At 42.2% G+C, this 17,085-nt stretch overlaps 1 protein-coding gene across 13 annotated transcripts in view; it reads left to right on the top strand.

The window, feature by feature from the left end:
• The window catches only part of Adam18 (ADAM metallopeptidase domain 18), a 72,888-nt gene that overhangs the window by 47,624 nt on the left and 8,179 nt on the right, over positions 1 to 17,085 (top strand). For 3 of the 13 annotated variants that reach the window (XM_039094794.2, XM_063275671.1, NM_001375316.1), the window contains 5 exons: positions 1,797 to 1,902; positions 2,996 to 3,182; positions 6,564 to 6,644; positions 10,141 to 10,255; positions 14,774 to 14,931. In XM_039094794.2, the coding sequence (XP_038950722.1) occupies positions 1,797 to 1,902; positions 2,996 to 3,182; positions 6,564 to 6,644; positions 10,141 to 10,255; positions 14,774 to 14,928 (644 nt within the window). In that variant the 3' untranslated portion in view covers positions 14,929 to 14,931. Of the gene's footprint in view, positions 1 to 1,796; positions 1,903 to 2,995; positions 3,183 to 6,563; positions 6,645 to 10,140; positions 10,256 to 14,773; positions 15,257 to 15,925; positions 16,004 to 17,085 lie in introns of those variants that run through there. The other 10 variants (XR_005494666.2, XR_010058312.1, XM_039094795.2 and 7 more) reach the window with 5 other exon arrangements.

Consider the following 17,085-nt stretch of genomic DNA (forward strand, 5'->3'; position numbering starts at 1 on the left):
ATAAGACTCCCACATTCCTGCTGGTGTTTTTAGTGCGCCCCAACATGATTGTCTATATGTAGGGCCACTGAAATAATCGGAATATACAACCGATTTACAATGCAAGGTTAGAGGTCAGAGTGGCGGGATTGGGAAAGGAGCTAGCAGGAAACCATCCTTCAAAATGATCAGAGAGTCTTGTGGCTATGATTGGTCCCTAAGGTGGGAGAGCGGTTAGGATGATCGAGCTTTCTATCCAAGACAACATGACCTGAAGGAAAGGATCAGCTTCCCATTAAAACCTGGAGTGGAACGTCACTAAGTGAGGACGTTAGTCCTCTGTCGGATGTGGAGTTGGCAAAGGTTCCTGCTTCACAACCTTGCTTCTTTATCCCTTGTCAGTTGTGGGTTTCAATTTCCGAGCACAAGGGGTCCTACTCAGAAGGTCCTTCCCTAACCCTGTATCCTGTAGGGACTGTCTGTATTTTCTTCTTGCAGTGTGAATGTCTTGAGTTTCACATGCAGGCAGATCCTCAATCCATCTGGAGTCTGTTTGTAAGGGGGATACATAGAGGCTGACTTTCATTCTTGTACATGTGTTCATCCAGCTTTCCCAGCAACATGAGTGGGAGCTGCTGTGTTTTCTCCAGTGTTTGTTTTTGTTATGTTTGTTGAAAATCAGGTGGCGTCAGTTACGTATGCTCATGTTTGGGGCTTTGACTTCGTTCCATTGGTCTACACGTCTATGTTTGTTCCCGTACCAAATTGTCTTTATTACCACGACTCTGTCATCTAGCTTCCGATCTGGAGGGCAACCCCTCGGGTATTTGCCATCTATGCCATTTATGGTCTCCTGCAGTTCTATGTAAGGTAGGAGGTCTGGTTAGCAGAGAGTCATATCAAAACATGATTAATATAAGAACATACAGCCATCCTCATCTGTAGCTCTACCAAAAGCAAGGTCATTTTATCCTTTCCAAATATAACAAGTAAAATTTAAAATACCTTGGGCAATTAGGCGTGAACTAGTGTAGGAAATCTAAGCATATAGTCCCCTCCCTCTGGGCTGGTCTTGGTACCCTCTTCCAGCTGACAAAAGACCCTTGTTGCCTGTGTCTCCTGGGACCTTACTGAAATCAACCTTGTAAATCTCATTATCTTGTTTAAATCCCTTATCATAGTGCTTATCTCCCTTTCAGCGGTTTTTTAAAGTTGGTTTCTCTATTATTTTATATAAAGATGATGGATGTTTTCCAATAAAGAGAAGACTGAGGTCTGGAAGAAATAATGGAGGTGTCTTAGGCTATGGGAGGCAAACACTTCATTTAATTCTGACTATTTATTTCTGTTGATTATTTACTTATTCACCAGTTAGAGAATTGAATATCATAGGCATGCATACATATAAAATACAATACTTTTTAAAAAAGCAATGTGAATTGTGCCCAAGGAACAATATATGAACTTTCTTCTGACCTCCACATACAGACATGTGCGTGTGTGTCCACACAAAGATGGACATGCCTAAAATTCCAACCATCAAGAGGCTGAGACAGGAGATTTTCAAGACCAAGGGCCAGTCTGAAATACATGACACAACTTGTTTGAAAACAACAAATAAGTAAATACATCGATGTAACCTGTGGCGATAGATATAATCCCTTTTGTTTTGTGTTACAACATTGGCAGGTTGCCCAAGGAAATCAAACAGAGCACGAAAAATGAGTACCCATTTTGAAATGACAGCTTCATTAGCCTGTTACTAAAGAGCATGTAATTTGGATTAAAGGTAATAACTTAACATGTTTCCATTTTAGGTTCTCAAGGCGCTTCCTACGCCTGTTTTGAAAAAGTTAATTCGCAACGTGAAAATCTGGCAAACTGTGACTCTAAAAATTCATACTCGTTACCTTGTGGACAGAAGTACGTATTTAGAAAGTAACTGTTTCTCTGAGCCGTGATAAGTTTGGTGGGAGACTTCTACTAAGTGACAGCAACTAGCAAGTTGTATGGTAGGAAAACAATCTCGTCCGGCGAGCGGACGAGCACACAGGCGGATTGCCCTGTGCACGTGCGCTCGCCTATCCGAAGGATGAGACCGAATGGGGAATGGAACTGTGCTTACTAAGGGGAAGCTGCCAAAGGTCAGAAAATTGGGAGTTCTGTTCTCAACTAAGAATTAAAATTGAGCTGTGCTTTAAGTCTGGAGTTGGCAATAATCCTAAAGCAAGTATTTTAATTTTTTCTTACAACATAAGACTGTTGAGAGGAAAGAAATTTTCATCTTGTTTGTCGTTTCCAAAAAGCTGCAGAACGTGTCTCAGTGGCTCCATTCGGACTGTTGTGACTCGGTTTATTAAAACGTGAAACAGCTCCTGGGTCCAGTAACGGGAGTGATTACCTTGTAACAAACACTGCCAAAAATACACTTGGATATTTTAAAAAGTCACAGAGGGGCTGGGAAGATTCTAGCTCAGACAGGAAAATGCTTGTCCAAGTTAGAGCCACAGAACTCATGGGGAGGAAGCCAGATGCGGTGGGGAGACAGAGAAAGGCAGACCCTGGGGACTCATTAGCGCATTAGCCAGGCTTTCTATGGTATAATAATGTGTATAATAATAAAATAACAGTGCATAATCAAAAGATGCAGAAAGAGTAAGCGGTTAGCCACCATTGGGAAACTTTCAGGTCACAGGTCCAGACTGGCTGAACTGTGTGAAAGTAAGCCTCAGTGACCCCTGAGACAGAAAATACAGAAAATACAGTTGAGTGAACATGTGTGAATTCAGTATATACATTTCAGGACTGCCGTGGCGCTAATTAACCTGTTTGAGCTTATCTGCTCCTGTTTTGAAAAATCTTATAACATCATAAAAAATGTCACCATCGTATCATTTTCCTGGCTTTATACAGATAACCAAACATTTATGCTGCTACCCGAGAGACCCTTAATTGGAAGCCAGCATCACCGAGAATCAAAACAATAATGAAGACTTTTCTCTTTTTCCATTTCCAGGGATGTTCTGTGTGGAAAATTAGCTTGTTTTCGGCCAAACAAGAATTATAAAAGCTCTACTCAATCTGTCCTGTATTCGTATGTCCATGGCAGCGTGTGTCTCTCCATACCTCCTGGGTTATCTATGAGATCAGACGGCAAAGATAACGCATACGTGGCTGATGGCACTGTGTGTGGACCACAAATGGTAAGCGGCTGAAGACTGCGCTCAGCTGTGTTAATTTATGCTAATTGCCATGAGGGCTGCCACAGCTGGAACCTGGCACTCTTGTTGGTTTCCCATATGGTGTCAAACAGCAATGAGAGGGAGCTTTAGTGATCATTTTAACCCAAGAGTCTACTAACCACCAAGTCCTATTTTTTTAGACCTAATAATTTCCCACAGTAAAAGTGAATTTTCGTTTCATCTTACTTCACTGCAAGCCATGTCCATATTAATCAAATTATGTGCTTATGTATGTGACCAGAGCGTAAGGGGGAATAGTTTGCAAGAGTCAAAGCAATACTAGCCATAATGGCCATCTCGCAGAGAGAAGCTAGTGTGTGTATGCATATCTGTATGTGCAAGTGTACACGTATATGCAAGAGAGAACTAGAGTTTATTAGTCTAGGGGCATGAGGGGACACAGCTCAGAAAATACACTAATAGCCCCGAGAGGTTGAAAGTAGTTATTTATAAACCCCTTTGCTACAGGACAATGGCCTGTAGCATTTACTGGCAAAGCCAGTTCTGATCTCCAAGATCATGGAGATCATGACCCCCACGGAAGCTTACCTATGCTCAGGAACCCAGGTCCTGGGGCTGGCTGCCTTGGGCAGTCAACTTCCTCTGTGAGCTACATCTGTGAGTTCGCTTCTCACAGCTAGAATAGAGGAAAGTTTGGACCATCAGATAAGGGAAGAGTTGTGCCTAGCTTGCCTCTCTCATCTTGGAACATCTTAATGACACTAGCTCTCACTATGGAGAAGCCCACAGGGAAGGCAGTTCTGACCTGTGAGATGCATGCAGCTCTCACTCAGACTACGTGGGAGGAAGTCTACCCCCAAATAGATGAGTAAGCCGTAAAGAAAGTGTGTCATTCCGCCCAGAGTTTCCAATGTGACAGTAACCCCAGACAACTTGATCAGAGTTCCCATAAGACTGTGGGGCAAGAGGCCTAAGCACTGGGGCCCACCTCATGCCAGGCAGTGTGCCCTGACTATGTCTGCCAGGACAGCATGCTAGCTTTCTCCTCATGAAAGTGGGGACAAGCAAACTTCCAAAAATGCCAAGCATGACCACCTTGTGAAGGAAGAACTTGGTAAGCGAGTCTCTAAAAGTGACAGTTTTTAGCTTGTTAGAGGGTAGTGCCTTGCTCCTGGGTAGGGACACAGGTTACTCTGCCTGGCAGGGAGACAGCTTTTAAGTCTAGGGCCTGAATCTGCCTCTCTCTTCTTGACTATATTAACTTCTAAGTAAAATTATTGTCTTAATCAGGATTCCTATTCCTGAACAAACATCATGACCAAGAAGCAAGCTGGGGAGGAAAGGGTTTATCCAGCTTACACTTCCACATGGCTGTTCATCACCAAAGGAAGTCAGGACTGGAGCTCAAGCAGGTCAGGAAGCAGGAGCTGATGCAGAGGCCACGGAGAGATGTCACTTACTGGCTTGCTTCTCCTGACTTGCTCAGCTTGCTTTCTTATAGAACCCAGGACCACCAGCCCAGGGATGGCAGCACCCACAATGGGCTGGGTTCTCCCCCCTTGATCACTAATTGAGAAAATGCCTTACAGCCAGGTCTCATGGAGGCATTTCCTCATGGGAGGCTCCTTTCTCTGTGATAACTCCAGCCTGTGTCAAGTTGACACATAAAACCAGCTGGTACAATTATTATTATTATTATTATTATTATTATTATTATTACAAAAATTATTAAATATTCATTGGCTTGTCCATTGTTTTTTAGTAGAAATGTAGCTGATTTTTATGTTACTTTGTTATCCTGAAACTTGGCTGCATTCACTCATTAGTTGTACCATGTTTGTGTGAGTGTTGGCATGTGCGTATGTATGTAATCTGTAAGTGTGTATGTTTGCTTATGCATCTTACGCATTTTGTCATTCTCTACATGTTTCCATGTTCATCTGTGTGTAGTGAGTGTTTACACAAGCACCTGTATGCAGTTGGTCAGTCTGTGTGTGTTTGCACATCCATCTATGTATAGTCTGTTAGTGTGTGTTTTCACAGGCACCTGTGAGTAGTCTGTCATCCGTGTGTGTTTCTGTGGCACCTGGGTGCAGTCCCTCAGTTGGCGTGTGTTTACAAAGGCATCAGTGTACAGCATGTGAAACTATGTGTGCTGGGAGATGAACCTACAGGCGGTCTGTCAGTCTATATGTTTGCACAATGCATCTGCGTGTGATCTGTAAGACTGTGTCTCCACTTACATCTGTGTGGTCTGCAGGTCTGTGTGTGTTTGCACATGCATCTGCGTGTGGTCTGTAAGTCTGTGTGTGTTTGTACATGAATCTGTAAGTCCATGTGTGTGGTTTTTTTTGCAGTCATCTGTGTGCTGTCTGGCTATATTTGCACGGGCATCTGTGTGCAGTGTGTCAGCCCGTGTGTGCTTGCCTGGCCGTTCGACTACAGTCTGTCAGTCTGAATATTATGTGTCTACTCAGACATTTATGTGCAGTGTGTCAGCCTGTGAGTGTTTGCACAGCTCTCTCTGTAGCATATCACCCTGTGTGCATTCGAAGATATGTCTTTGTGCTGTCTAATTATACAGAGTCTATCTGCAGCCTGAGTCTGTGTGTTTACATAGACAACTGTATGATCCTGTCATCTATAAACAATTTTACTATTTCCCTTATGATTGGATATCTTTTATTTCTTCTTAGTGTCTAAATGGATCCAGCTAGACTACTTAATATCACACTGAATATTGAATGTTAGGACCACAGGAAAGCCAGTATATGCGATTTATTTATTAGTTGTATGGTAATTTTGAACAAATAATTGCAAAGAGATAACTTTCATTCTCGTTTGACATTTGCATATTGTGAATGACTTAATTCCTATGTTCACAATTGGAAAAAGTAAGCATTCAAGCCAAGTGAAATAGAAAAAGGTAAATGCGGCCCAGATCATCGCACACCCAAATCATCATTTGGTTACCACGCTGGCCTGTAACACTTTGACAGTGCCTAAGAAAACAAAGTCAGACTACTCCTCCCTATGATTCTGTTGTATGCCCCCACAAAGATTCACAGCAGTTATTCTCCAGCCTTAAGGGGACATTTTTGATTTCTACCCATAACCAACGTTAACAGTGTAGGAAGTGCAGTGAGAGTTTCTGTCCATTCAGACTGTGGGAATCAAAATCCAACCCTGTTACTTTGGCACCACTGACAACAGCCTTGGCTGTTGAGGGAGCTACATTAGAAAGCCGGAAGGTTTGCATTAGAATCAAAGCAAAAAATGGGTAAGCAGGCCCTGGACGCCTTTTATGTGCAGGTAATGCATAGTGGTGTTTCTTGTTTTACACGACGTTTGTGACTGGGAATATTCTGGGTTTAATTCTAGTACTGTATAAATGGAAGCTGCAAAGAAGTTAATTTCACGGGAAACGACTGCAACGCCGCTAAGAAGTGCAAAGGGAATGGGGTAAGTGTCTCTGTCAGTAGTTTCACAGTTCAGATACTAGGGGGTGATTCAAAGCCAGTCTCCTTCCTGTTCTGGAGAACTGACAGCTATGCTCTTAAAAGACACGTCTCTGTCTAGTGGATGAATACGAGAAAACCAAGTGCTAATGCTATTCAGTGAACTGGATGCTTCACTTAGTTTTGGCGACAGTTTTATTTTCTCCCAATTGTTTATTTGCTTGGATCTAGTAATGTAAAATTTCCATTGCCTGGGCACTGCATTTTATTTGACTGTCATTTACCAGTCTAGGGAGAGAAGGGTCTTTGTTTCCTTCCTTATTTTCCTAAAAGGGAACCGGTGTGTAGTGCAATCAACAGAAGATGATTGAAGTCGAGCTTCTCCAGATCTAGCTGCATCCACTCTTCCAGTCTCTAATGGTATTAGACTTGGGGCGTGTGGAAGTCTCAGCACAGAAGACCTGCTCTCGCTGTGCTTCTGTTCTCTGTAGTTGTGATTGTTGGCATGTTCTGTGGCTTTCCTCTGTTAGCTTTTCCTCTCAATGTTTTATTCTTAATGCTTTTAATAAAGCAGATGAGAACAGTAGATATTATTAAATTTTTTATATTCTCCTTCACTGGACACACTTTTCAAAATAGATTATTTAATATTTTACCTTGATATTTTGGATTTGCTAAAATTTTTTCATTGATGTTTATTCATATTTCGCTATATCTATATATCTATATATCTATATCTATATATATATATTGTGTTTCCAAAAAAAGATTTTTAAAGGAAAACTAACTTATGTGACTCTAATATTGGACTTCCTTTCCTATTCTTTGGGTTTATTTTTCTATTTTCCTTGTCAATACCAAATTTTTGTGGATGCTGTGGCTTTTTAGTGTATCTGGATCATAAAACAAAGCTATCTATCTTTGCTCTTCTTCAACAGTGAAAAGTATTGGTTGTTGTAGACATTTTCTTAAATACATAATTTAGCTTGACAGATCTGTATATTGAACTCCCAGCAGCAATGAATAACTGTCCTCCTCTCCCCACACCCTCCCTGGCACATACTGTAATATGTCTTATTGGTCTTGGCCTCTCTGACTGGAGTTAAGATAAAATCTCAAAGCAGTTTTACCTTGCATATCCCTGGTGACTAAGAATGCTGAACTGTCCTTTAAGTGTCTCTCAGCATATAATAGGAGACAGAATGCCTCAACCAATGTCCAGTGCCAGGAAAAGGTTACATCTTGCTGAGCCATCAGGGGTCCCGTGAGCACCCCAAACATCTCAGACTATAGCCAAGCCTATATAAGACTCTCTTCACATCTTGGTGGTAAGGCTTTATTGCTGAAGACCATACTTACTCATGTCACCAAACATGGAGAAGTCAGGCTGGTGTCCAACTAGAAACATCATCCTTAATGCCTATCATTCATATTGCTGGAAGGTTCTCTGCATGCTACTGGAGGGAAAGGTAGGCATCGGTGTTACCCAGGTCCAAACCCTGTGACCTCCAACCGTGGCCTGCCTGCATGAAAAACCGCCCGGATACAATAGTGGCACAAGTGTCACGGTTGTAACCAATCACCTTCCGACTGCAGTCAAGGCCGCTCCGTGAGATGGAATCAATACCTGATGAAAGTGGCCCAGAACCTGAGATTAGAAAAGTCATGGACATAGAGGAAACTCTCCTACTGGTATTCTGCTAAACAAACATAGCAATAAAAGGACGCAGAATAAGCTATTGCTACAGCCATAGATCAGTACCTCCATCAACCCTTAAACCAAAGAAGCTCCTCCTTTGAGTAGAAGGGAATTAACATAATGGCCCACAACTGGCCAGTGTGCAGACACTGAGAAACTTTGGAGCACTGAATGCTAACTGGGCATCATCATCAAACCCTTTGCTCAAGGGTCAGGGGTCTATGAGGAAGAGGAGGCAGAGGGGTTGGAAGGGCCAGAGCTGATGGTTGATTCCACGGAATGGAATTTCTGAACCGAACACACTGCTGCACCCATGGACTCACAGGGCTCACAGAACCAGCACGGGCTCAGGGTAAATGGGGTCCCAGGACTGAGGGGGATGTGATCACAGCATCCAACTCCTAAGAACCTAGTTTGGGAACTGATTCCTGCTGGCAAAAGGAAAATCTTTTTTCTTTAAAAGAGTGGCACTAAATACATCTACTGCACCACTGGGCAGGTCCCATGGAGTTGGCCAACACAAATAAACTCCCCAGTTTGGGGTTTGTCCAGGGGGAAGGAGAAGGGGGAGGGGAAGAAGGGGGAGGGGAGGAGGAGGAAGAGGAGGAGGAGGTGTTCTTTTTGTTTGGTATGTTCTCTCTCTCTCTCTCTCTCTCTCTCTCTCTCTCTCTCTTATTCTTATGAGTGAGGAGGGAAGGAGAAAACAAAGTTGGATGTGAAGAGTTAAAGGAGGAAATAAACACTCAAAATATACTGAATGAAAACGCCAATGAATTTTTTAAAGAAGAAAAACATAAAAGGAAATGCCTTTTAAAAGTACAACTAGGATTTTTGTCATGAGGAACATACTTTAGAATTGAATCTTTGTAAAAGGCTCACTGGGGAGCTAGAGGGAAGACTCAGCAGGTAAGGCTTGCTGCTCTCTCCTCAGGACCTCCTGTAGCTCAAAGTGCAGGAGCCAGAATCCGATGCTTCTGTTCTGCATGGGTCGCTTCATTCATGTGTACATACTCACACGCATTAAAAAATGATCAAAATGTTTTTAAAAGGTATTTGTGAAGACAACTGATTCATCTCTGAACATAGAGGTCACGCACTAGGGTTTTTCGTTTGTTTGGTTGTTTGTTTTTTGTTTTTTGTTTTTTGTTTTTCTGGTTTGTTGTTTGTTGGATGGTTGGTTGGTTGGTTGGGGTGTTGTTGGCTCCTTGAGTTATCTTGGAAGAGGGAGCCCCTTCAATCTGACTGTCCTATTGGCAAGTCAGCAGTACATTTTCTTGACTAATGATTGCCCTGTGGGCAGTGTAGCTGCTGGCAGGGGTCCTGGGCTGTATAAGAGAAGTCACTGAGCAAGCCACAGGGAGCAGGCCAGGAGGCAGTGGCCTCTGCTTCAGCTCCTACCCCTCAGTTTGAGCCTTGAGCTCCTGCTGACAGGAATGAGCTGCTAGCTGCAATGAAACCTGGATAAATCCCTCTCCTTCCCAAGCTGCTTCGGTCATGGTGTTTATCACAGCAATATAACGCATAGGCTGGCATGTCATAAAGCAATTACATCTCACTTTTATAATATTATCGGAGAAGACAAAGCACTTTAAAAAAATAGGCAATAAGAATTAAAATATATTTTCACATTGTGGTCATTTTGCCCTTGGATTATGCTACCGAGGTTTTAATTACTTTTTCTAGCATACTCCTCATATCGTGTAGCTACAAAAACCTTAAAGATATTGTACGTATTTCAGTCGCTTACATCAGATCCAACTACTAAGGTGATTCAAAATGACTGCATATTTTTCCATTTTAGATATGTAATAACTTTGGTCATTGCCAATGCTTCCCTGACTACAGGCCTCCAGATTGTAACTTACAGATTGGATCACCAGGGGGCAGCATTGACGATGGAAACCTTCTCCGAACTGGTCAGTAAAACTAAACTTCCAAAGCAAGTAGAGTGTTGTTCTCTGTGGTAGTAATCAATAATTAATGATAATAATAATAATAATAATAATAATAATAACAATAATAATAATATAATAAATTTGACATGTTAGTCAAATCTTTCAGGGCCCAATTACAATAGATTAATCTGGTACCGTATTTGTAATGAGTTTTCTCAGGTGCATTCAACCAATTTAATGAAGTCAACAGAAATAGAATTGTACTCTTAAGTTTTAATAAATGTCATTAAGTAAAAATTTAAAAGTCATATATATTAATAATATTAATACTATAATTCATATTATTAAAACTGAACATTGTTGAAAAACAACTCTGAAATACCCTGTTCATTCTGAATGAAACAAGAAAATGTACAGCAAAATATAAATGTATTCCTGCCGGGAAATAATGGTAAGTCCCATTCTGAATACACGCTCATAGTTTCCTTGTTTCTATGGTGAATAAGGGCAGTATCATAAGTTACCCTCTGGATCAATCATTCATTCCTTCATATATTCCCTCCATGACCATATTATCAGGCGTTTGAGGGAGGAATAATATTGAGATCCACGTCTCAGACAGTCAACATATACAATAACATAGAAGTTCAATAATCAAATATATTACCCAGCAAGCAATGATGTTAGGTATATTAGCCTGAAGCAGATGTATAAATGAATATAAATGGCAATCAATACATTGATTTATGTATCATGTATTTGAAGAACATCAACGACTAAAACACAGTTGTAAATTGACACATGAAGCAAAAGGTTCAAGGAGCCTGTACAATGTTTGAGGACAGAGTCAGGGGTTAACCAGAACAGATATAATCTGTTTAAATGTGTACAGTGAGAACACATGACTGTAGTCTCAACACACTGGAGTCTGAAGCAGAGGGATTGCTACAAGCTTGAGGTTTGCCTGGGCTAAAATGAAAGACCCTAACTGTGTTAGTTAGAGCAATTACACCCTATTGCTGTGATTAAACACCACACTCCCCCAACTTGGGGCTCCCTCTTCTTATCCCAATAGTGGTGGATTTTCCCCTGGGGCCCATGACATTTCCAGCCACCGTCCCTTGCCGAGCCAGGCATTGTAGCTCGCATGGTTCCCAGCTGGGGAAGTCCACTGACTACTTTTCTTTTTACAGTCACATGCAAAGCACTTTCCAGCCCTGTGAACACTCTCCAGTAGAGGGAAACCTTCTAGACGGTGACAGGTTGACATTGTGACGTCCCATGATTCAATATTGCGCTGTGTCCAGTAATAAGGTCTTAACCTCACATTCTAGGGCGTAACCAAGAGTGTCCACTACAGCCTGTAATATTTGTTGGATCTTTGAACCTTCGTTGGCCAAACTCACAAAGGGGTAACCCGCTCCTGATAACGAACATTTTATTTGCTCACTTCTGGTGTCTTGTGGGGGCTTTGTCATTCCATTCTTGCATAAATCCACTTAAACTCTGGTGTGTGTGTGTGTGTGTGTGTGTGTGTGTGTGTGTGTGTGTGTTAGGAAGCCTCTACAGTAGTAATTTCCATGTGATCTTTTCAAGAAGTCCTTAGTGTCCTTCCCTGTGTCCCCTTTACCCTGCCTTCCCATCCCCGGTCTGCTTCCTGGCTTCCTATTCCTTTATTCCTTTTTACCCCTTTGACCACCATGTTTTATCTCCATCTTCTTTAAGAGAGAACCCCCACGGTTCTTTAGTAATCTCCCGACTTCTCTAGCTGTTCCAACTAACACACACGTATCTGAAGATCCAAAGCTAATGCCTACAGATGAGAAAAAGCTGTTGGATGTTTGCCTTTCTGGGTTACCTCATTTGGAGTGATTGGTTCTAGTTCTAGCCACTTACTTGCGAATTTCATTTCCTTACCATCTGAATGATGTTCCCTGTGTAACTGTCCCATGTTGCTGTAAAATTATAAAAAATAAATAAATAAATAAAGGGCTGTCTTTTACTCCCACTAGGTCTGGCACTGCAGTCCCCCAAGATATCTGGTAGATATCCTCATCTCAGTCAGCAAAGCCTCTCACCTACTCTGCTCCATCCCGTATCACACTGCCGATGGCTTCTCTCTGAGGCTGACAGCAATCTCTCTACCTATCTAGTTCCCAAGGCAAGTCGTCACCATACCAGAAATATACATCGCAATTCTGTGACGGCTCAGTGTCCCACTGCCACATACTCTTAAACTTAATTCTCCACAAGAAAGAACACACAATGCAATAACCTCTGATCCAGTTGATAAGATACAATTGCCCACCTACACGTACAAAGTCCTATACACACCCATCCCTTAAAAACATTCATAAGGGTACAGAATGGAATCGTAACATCAGCCTCCATGTTCTCTAGGCAGCTTCCTGTCCATCTTTTCCTCTTCCTAAAACTTTTCTCCCGCCCATCCTTTCTTCTCATCCAATGACAGGCCTCATTCTATCTTGTACCTGCGCACACCTGCATGATGACATCATCCTACAGTCCCACACCTTCATTATCCATTCACCAGCTAATGGACATTTAGCTGTTTCCATTTGCTGGGTGTTATGAGTAGAGCGTAATGAAGATGGATGACCAAGCATGCTATCATAGACGAGAGAGTCCTTTGGGTGTATGTCCGAGATTCGTGGAGCTGGGTAATGTGGTACATGTGTTTTTAGCTTTTTTGAGAAACCTCACTAATTTGTGTAGTGGCTGCACAAATTTCCCCTCACACCAGCAGTGAGTAAGTTCTCCTGCTACATCTACACCAGTATTAATCATTATTTGTGGGGGTCGGGGGTGGTTTTTTTCTTATTCATTTTGACTAGGATAAGGTGAAATCACAAAGTAGTTTTAACTTCTAGTTCCCTAATTGCCAAGGATGTTGAACACTTTTAAAAAAATATTTCTCAGCCATTTGTATTTTGTCTTTTAAGAACCCTGGTTAGGTCTATGCTCCAGTTTTTAGTCTTGGTGTTCAGGAGTGTTTGTTTGTTCTCTGTGTGTCCTAGATACTAACCCCCGATTTGACCTGCCTGATCAAGACCTGCCATTCCGTAAGCTGCCTCTTCACTCAAACGGCCACATCTTGACTGTTCAGAAGTGTCTTAGTTTCATGAGGTCCCATCTGTCAATTGTTCATCCTAACATTTGCACACTCTGGGGTCCTGTTCAGGAAGTCCTTTCTTGGGCCAAGGAGTTCAAACCTAGTCCCCATTTTTTCCTTCTCCCGGATTCACAGGATAAGGACTTCTGGTGAACTTCTCGATCCATCGGACTCTAGTCCTTTCTTGCAGGGCAGAGATACGGAGCCAGTCTAGTTCTTGTGCTTACCTGGTTTGTGGAGCGCCATTTGTTGAAGATTCTGTCTTTTACCCAATGTGCATTTCCTGTCTCTTCGTAGACACTCAGGTGCCTGAAGCAGCGTGGGCTTGGATTAGGGTTTTCAGTTCTATTCCATTGACCTCCACACTTGTTTCTATACCAGTCCTGGGCCATTTTATTATGATAGCTTTGTAGCATAAGTTGAAATCTGGGAGGTAATACCTTCAGCAGATTTTTTTTTATTGTTTATTGTTATTTTGGCTATCCTATGTCTTTTGTGTTTCCCTGTGAAATTTAAGATTTTTTTTTCAATTTCTTTGAAGGATTGCATTGGGATTTTGATGTGGACCACATTGGTCTGCAGATTTCTTCTTCACAATATTGATCCTACCAATTCAGGAGCACGGGTCTTCTAGGGTCTCCTTCCATTTTGTCTTTTCAGGTTCATAAATCTTCCATTCCATAAATCTTTCACTGCCTTGGTTATATTTATTCCAGGATAGCTAGCACCTGGACACAGATGTGGTGCTGGTGCGAAAGGGAATTTTTGTACACATAAAATGTTAATACTACATGAAAAGACATGGTTTGATAAAAATGTGTTCATCCATGGAGAGAGGCTTATCTAGCAAGACAGTAGATAAAAGTTTTATAACCAAGTTTCTCTTCACTTAGGCTTTATTAGCAGTGAATTCTTAAATATTTAAATGAGAGTTGCTATTAAGTTATTCATAAAATAAGAATTTGAATCAGGTTGAGCAGACCTGGTTCTTCCATAATTTATGACTCTGTGGGGGAAACCTTCAGTGTCTTTTTTTCTCGGTGTTTGAAATATACAGCTGTTGTCATTGTTCACAGATGCTCTGCTGTGGACACGGGATTTTTTCCCCCTCCTTTCTAGAAGAGCTTAGAGCCTTGGGATGTGGGTAGGTTGGTCAGTGGTATCTTTTGCACTGGTATTACCAGTGAACCATTCCACACAAGTGTACCAGAAAACTTAAATAAACATGGAAAAAACATCAATGGGAAAAGACCTGTGGAAAATGTATCATGTGCTTTTGAAGAGTCCTCTTATTTACCCCAAGATAGTCACCTGTAGTCTGCCACAGCATTAGCCACGTTACGCACACTACACGTGAGATTAAAGCGACTCAGATCAACCTGTCCTTTCTGGTGTCTCCTTTCCAGATTCGGCTTTGGCTACAAAGCGTCTGAGTCAACACGCGGACAGCTGGGTGATCCTGGGCTTCTTCATCTTCCTGCCTTTCATCATGACTCTCTTCCTTGGGATCATAAAGAGAAACGAAAGGAAAATTGTGCCCCAGAAAGAACAAGAAAGATGAGGGGTAAATACCACCTGGTGTGAATTTCCTGGGCTAGCTAATGGGGCTCCGCCTTTATCTGCATCATAAGTCCATACTGATGGCCTCTAACATCTTCTCACTCCCTTTCTCCACATCAGGTGCCCTGGACCTTTTCTTAGTTGAGTTCCACACTGAACTGGGGACTTAATTCTCCTGACGAGACTAAAATCAGTGTGTCACTGTAACTTTTCCTCTGCCCTGTGTCTAATCCATGCCATGGAGTTGAACTTCAAGGGAAAAAAAAAACCACCTTTCTTAGTGTAGGCACAATATCGCAACTAGTTCATTAATAAATTATTTTCATGTCCATATTTGCCTCAGTTGCTACCAAAGCCTTGTTTCTGAAATCACACGCTGTTCTCCATATTCACGCGGGCTTTTCTGGCTTGTGCATCTCTCTGGGCAACTAGGCATTTTACTCACAGACAGTAAGAAACTCCGCTATGCCCAAGTGCAACCCCATGTCTTAGTCCTTTTGCTGCTATTTTAACTCTGGCCATCAGTAAGAGGCCTGAAAAAGAAGCCATAAAGGAGTCTTCACAAGGATAGTCCAGGGTTCTTAAGTGGCTAGAGTAAGGACACCGTAACCTGACACCACAGAGTGGTTAGCCTGGCACCCACTGGCTGGACCCTTTGACCAAACTGCCCCCCCCATATTAGATGACCCAGACTTCCAGGACTTATAATGTGCAGTAGGTAATTATATGCACAGCCATTCAAGCTAACCTCCCTGAACCGCCTCTGGCCAATTTTAAATGTTCTCCTTTAAATGTACATGTATACAAAGAAATGTTCCCTGACTGTAAAAGGGCACCCAAACAGAGACACCACACATGCCCCAATAGTCCGTGGTACTCACTACACACGCCAGTTGCTGTCAAGGCTGCTGCCTACCCTGTTCTAACAGATGAAATCGCTAACTGCTGGCTCATTCCCTGTGGCCGCTCTTACTTTTCTACCATATTCCTATCACTAGAGCACATCTGAACACCTCGTGTAGCAAACGACAGTGGACTGTAAGATCCCCACACTTGTGAAAACGTCTCAATGGGAGGTCAGTGGCTGTTTCTGATCTTTTATCGATGACTTTCCTCCATAATAACTTAATACCATAGTAAGCCTAGTTTCTAAAGGATGAGAGTTGGATCAGCACACAGTTCTGGAAGCTGGGAGGTTAATGTTTGAGAGGCCGCATCAAGTTAGGTCCTTTTTGATGGGGGTATTCTCTGAAAAGCCCTGATATGGAAAAGTGAGAGGTACACCCAAGAGATACACCACACTGGCTTCCATAAAAGACCAGTTCTCAGGATAGTTTAGCGGCTTGCTAATTCATGAAGGTATGAGAGGGTTATTCCTCTAATTCACAACCTGATCACCTTTCAAAGGTTCTACCTTGCTCCTCTCTTTAATGCTTCACAGTGCGGGTTATATTTTATTTTCTTTTTTTCAGAGCTGGGGACCGAACCCAGGGCCTTGCGCTTGCTAGGCAAGCGCTCTACCACTGAGCTAAATCCCCAACCCCATGGGTTATGTTTTTAACATGTATTTTGGTGGGGAAATTAATCTATAACACTTGCAAATATGGTATCAACTTTGAAGTGTGTTTTCCTTTGGAAGTTATTAATGATCCATTTTACTAAGATATTTTCAGTTGTACACGTGTTATATCTATATTGCTTATGTAGAAGAAGAACAAGAAAATGGAGAAGGAGGAAGAAAAGGAGCAAGAGGAGGAGGGGAAGAGAAGGAGAAGAAAGGGAAGAAGAAGAAGAGGAAGAGGAGGAGGAGGAGGAGAAGGAGGAAGAGGAAGAAGAGGAGGAGGAAGAAGAGGAGGAGGAGGAGAAGGAGGAAGGGGAAGAGGAGGAGGAGAAGGAGGAGGAGGAGGAGGAGGAGGAGGAGGAAGAAGAAGAAGAAGAAGAAGAAGAAGAAGAAGAAGAAGAAGAAGAAGAAGAAGAAGAAGAAGAAGAAGAGGGTTCTTTATAGAGAAAAAGGAAAGGGAGACTCTTAAGGAACGCTTTACGTTGATGCTATTGAGAGAATAGCATCAGGGCCCCTGCACAGTTAATTAGCAGAGGAAAAAGCATGTTTTCTTACAGAAATATATTCATTTTCCTCATGTTTGAATGCCTTTGTTTG

The sequence above is a fragment of the Rattus norvegicus genome, chromosome 16, assembly GCF_036323735.1.
Source record: "Rattus norvegicus strain BN/NHsdMcwi chromosome 16, GRCr8, whole genome shotgun sequence".
Classification (NCBI taxonomy): Eukaryota; Metazoa; Chordata; class Mammalia; order Rodentia; family Muridae; genus Rattus; species Rattus norvegicus.